The following is a 4,077-nucleotide window of genomic DNA, read 5'->3' as shown; positions in this document are numbered from 1 at the left end:
GGCGCATGGACGAAGGCATCCTTTATTTCAAGGACCGAGCCTACGTTCCCCCTGACCTCCGGAAGCGTATTCTGGAGCTCCACCACGATCACCCGACTGCCGGGCACCCCGGACGTTCCAATACCGAATGGAACGTCAAGAAAAGCTATTGGTGGCCCGGCATGGGCACCTTTATCCGACAATACGTTGATGGCTGCACTATGTGCCAGCAGATGAAATCCGACACTCATCCCACCACACCTCCCCTGATGCCCATTCCCTCCACCTGTACTCGACCGTTCTCCCAAGTTTCAGTCGATCTTATCACTGATCTTCCGGAGAGCGCCGGCTATGATTCCATTATGGTCGTGGTCGACCATGGGCTTACGAAGGGGGTAATTTTCTCGCCTTGCAAGAAAACCATCACTTGCAGAAGGCGTTGCTGAATTATTTTACAAAAAGGTGTTTATGCGATTCGGACTATACGACAAGATCATCTCCGATCGAGGCCCACAATTCGCCTCGAAGCTAGCAAAGGAACTCGGACGGCTCCTGGACTACCAGGTAGCCCTCTCCACTGCCTATCACCCTCAGACGGATGGGCAGACAGAACGAATGAACCAGGAGCTGGAGACATACCTTCGGATCTATTGTAGGACAACTCCTAACGATTGGGCCAAACACCTTCCCATGGCCGAATTCGTCCACAATTCCAGACGACACTCCGCTCGGAATGCATCCCCGTTCTACCTCATGATGGGTTATGAACCCAAAGGCATACCTTACGCCTTCCCCGACTCAGCTCTGCCAGCAGCAGAAGACCGAGTCAAGAAACTTGCGAAGATCCGTGAAGAAGCCCTCGCATGTCATAGCCTTGCGCAGCAACGCATGGCAGAACGCACGTTCGGGCGAAAGTACCAGCCTTGGAAGGTTGGGGACAAGGTGTGGCTGTCTGCTGCGCATTTGATCACCCACTTCCCTTCAAAGAAACTCGCACCGAAACGATACGGACCCTTTACCGTTAAACAGGTCCTTTCCCCTATCACGTTCACCCTCGAACTCCCTGCCACCTGGCGTGTTCACCCCACGTTCCATGCATCAGAATTATCTTCCTATCAGGAAACGGACGTGCATGGCCCAAACTATACTGAACCGCCACCGGACCTGATCGACGGGGAAGAACATTACGAAATAGAAGCAATCCTCCAACACAGGGGTACCGGAACGAAACGCCGATACCTGGTCTCCTGGGTTGGCTATCCACCCTCCGAACGAACGTGGATTCCAGAGAAGGACTTGAAGTCCGCAGCGGAGATGCTCAAGGACTATAAGAAGAGACTCAAGCTAACAACAAAGCTCCTCAGTTGTTAACCTGCTACCATCATCTCCATGTCTACCACTTCGTCCAATGCCTCCTCCATCTCTCTCGGTTCCACCCCCTCCATCGTCGAACTCATCCACGAGTTCACCGTTCCTTTCACGCAGACCCCGGACTCTCAGAAGGCATTCTGGGAGGCCGTTATTCTCGACGCGCAGTACGCGCTTAGACTCGACAGCTATATTGACCGTACCAAAGACACGGTTCTCCTGGAGCTTGTCAACGCGTTTCGGGCAGTTGACACTGTCGCTTTCACGACCGGACCATATGGCATCCTTCCCCATAGTCCGATCACTCGATACTCCGTCACGAAGGCCAAGAGGGCCCTCTTGAACCTTCTAGCATCCAGGAATTTCGGCGACGTAGTCGTCAAGATAGAAGAAGAAATCGCATACAACCAACCGCCTGTACAGGCGACCATTGTCGAGCGTACTGCCGAGTGCAGTGCTCCAACTCCCCCTCCTGAACGATCCAATCTTATCCCCACCAACCTCACATCCGAAGAAATCGACAAACTGTTCGCAGAACACGAAGAAGAGCAGTACAGAATGATGACCAGTGACGAGCTCGAGGAACTCCGAGCTGCCATCATCAATGACGAGGTCGTAGCCAACGACCCGTTACCTGCTCCCTACAAAGGAAAGAAGAAGCACGAAGAAGAAAAGTCGAGTAAGGAAACTCGCACACCACCTTGGAGAAAGACGAACGAAGAAGACAAACCAAGCTTGGAAGCTCGTCTGACCACTCCCCCTCCAGGGTTCATCTCTACCGATGACATACCGATGTTATCCATCGGGTCACCTATCATCAGGGACGATACCCCTGTCCCTGTCCCTCCACCCACACGGAGACCCCGACGAAGTCGCCGATTGAATACCGAGCGCATCCTTGCACTCGGACTACCCACCACTCGACATGTACCGGGCCAAGATTCCACCAGGCAACAGATACTTAACGAAACACACACTAGGACGACCCCACAACCCTACCAGTGCAACTTTAAGTGCAGGGTCTGCCACCAGTACGGCCACAAACAGAAACAATGCGAGCGATACTTCTGCTGCATTTGTGGACTGTTCGCCCCCGGACATCTCACCCCCTTCTGCCCTCGCCTTCACGGCAAGAAGATCCTTCGTCGAGGAATATCCTCAGAAACATTCTACACTGACATGCGTCAGTTAGAAGCAGCATATGATCATGATGCCGCACGACTCGAACAAGATAGAGAAGAGAATGCTTTAGAAGCCATGGACATACTCCGTGACCTCGACTGCGACCCCTCCTGGTATGACAACATGGATAACTGAACTCGTTGATTTCAGTCCTAGAAACCGGGGTAATGTTACAAGAACATCTAGACGCTTGGGCCCCTACTATTTTTCTCTTGATCCTCCTCGTATCGGCCCTCGCATCATACCCTCACCCCGACCTTACCCTTGTCATCCTCGTCGTCCTCGCATTCCCTTTCGCCCTCTACCTGTCGCTTCAGCAAAGCCAGTACATTTGGCCGGATCCTTTTGCTGACGAAGCATACCCATGCTCCGTTTCACCACCTGACTGATCCTGCGGACAGTCCCCTTGCCCTTACCATCCGGATGGTAACCTATGACACGATGCATGACGCATCCCCTTTGCCCTATTTCCCTTTCTTGATCTCTGACTCGATGCACAGTCGCACATGCGACTTATACTTAGATCCGCAGTTGCACGATCGTGTCCCTGCGTGTTTCACTTCTCATTCTGATCTTTGACTCACTTTCTTATCCAGCACGTTCTACCTAGATCGAACGTGCCTTCCTATTATGGTCTTACCCTTTACTGATTGCCTCTCCCGGTAGTACGAGTTATCACCCACTAATACGTCTCCTGCCCTCTATATAAACTCGCTACCATGTACCATATTCCCTAACTTGAATCTACTTGGTTCTTGACCTCCTACTCTCACCAGAGTGATCCTTCTGCCTCGCCAGCAGTCTATATTCTATCTTCTTATCTGCTCTTCGCAGATAAGCCTATAGTCTCGATCTTTACTCATCGACTTCGTCGACGAGCAAAGCCCCTGTTAACTAGTCGGACTTCTGTCCTTCTAATTAACGACGATCCTTACGATTAACCTTCGGGTGTCGTAAGCCTAGGCCGATATAGCTTATTGTCTCGCACCCGCGTGACATAAGCTACCCGATTTGGACATAGGCGTTAAATCGTACTTGCCGAAGACACGCCAAGTACGACCCCTAACCTTGGGCTAGCCCAAGGACGTCCACAGACCGTTGACGACACAAGCTCTGTTTGAGCGTCGCCAACAGATACCATCCAAGTCGTAACAGTCACTATCAAAGCTGCAAACCTACACGTCAGCATAGAGAACAACTCGACCGCAACAGACAACGCACATGATGCCATCACCCCATTTTGTGCGATACAGTGCATCATCTGGCTTGGTATTGGGATGAATTTGGAGCTCGCCTTCCAAGAAAGCAGCAGAGGACTTTGAGGGATCATAATGAGCAGGGTCAGACAGTGTACCGCGTGATTGTGGTGCCCAGCCAGCTCCGATGGAAGATGCAATAAGTGTAGGTACCATAGTCATCAATGAGGGGCTAGAAAAAATTAAGGATACCATCTCACAAACCAAACATTAACACGTACAGAGGAACACATTTATATTCAGGCAGTCTAGCCTGACAGCTCTTCACAACAAATGAAGACGAGCAAAGTCG

General features: G+C 51.5%; 1 protein-coding gene across 1 annotated transcript; it reads right to left on the bottom strand.

The window, feature by feature from the left end:
* Positions 1 to 3,553: 3,553 nt before the first annotated feature.
* EDB93DRAFT_1265758 (uncharacterized protein) lies at positions 3,554 to 4,016 on the bottom strand (the record flags this gene model as incomplete). The annotated part of the gene is made up of 2 exons (XM_041454238.1): positions 3,751 to 4,016; positions 3,554 to 3,704 (listed from the first exon to the last, which is right to left on the bottom strand). The coding sequence occupies exons 1-2, from the start codon at positions 3,978 to 3,980 to the stop codon at positions 3,554 to 3,556; spliced, it is 381 nt and encodes a 126-aa protein (XP_041301706.1). The 5' UTR covers positions 3,981 to 4,016.
* Between the last annotated feature and the right edge of the window lie 61 nt (positions 4,017 to 4,077).

This window comes from Suillus bovinus (genome assembly GCF_016758785.1).
Source record: "Suillus bovinus strain UH-Sbo-P2 chromosome Unknown EDB93scaffold_117, whole genome shotgun sequence".
NCBI lineage: Eukaryota > Fungi > Basidiomycota > Agaricomycetes > Boletales > Suillaceae > Suillus > Suillus bovinus.
Note: the sequence above shows the minus strand (reverse complement) of the source record. Positions and strands in the feature narration are given on the sequence as shown.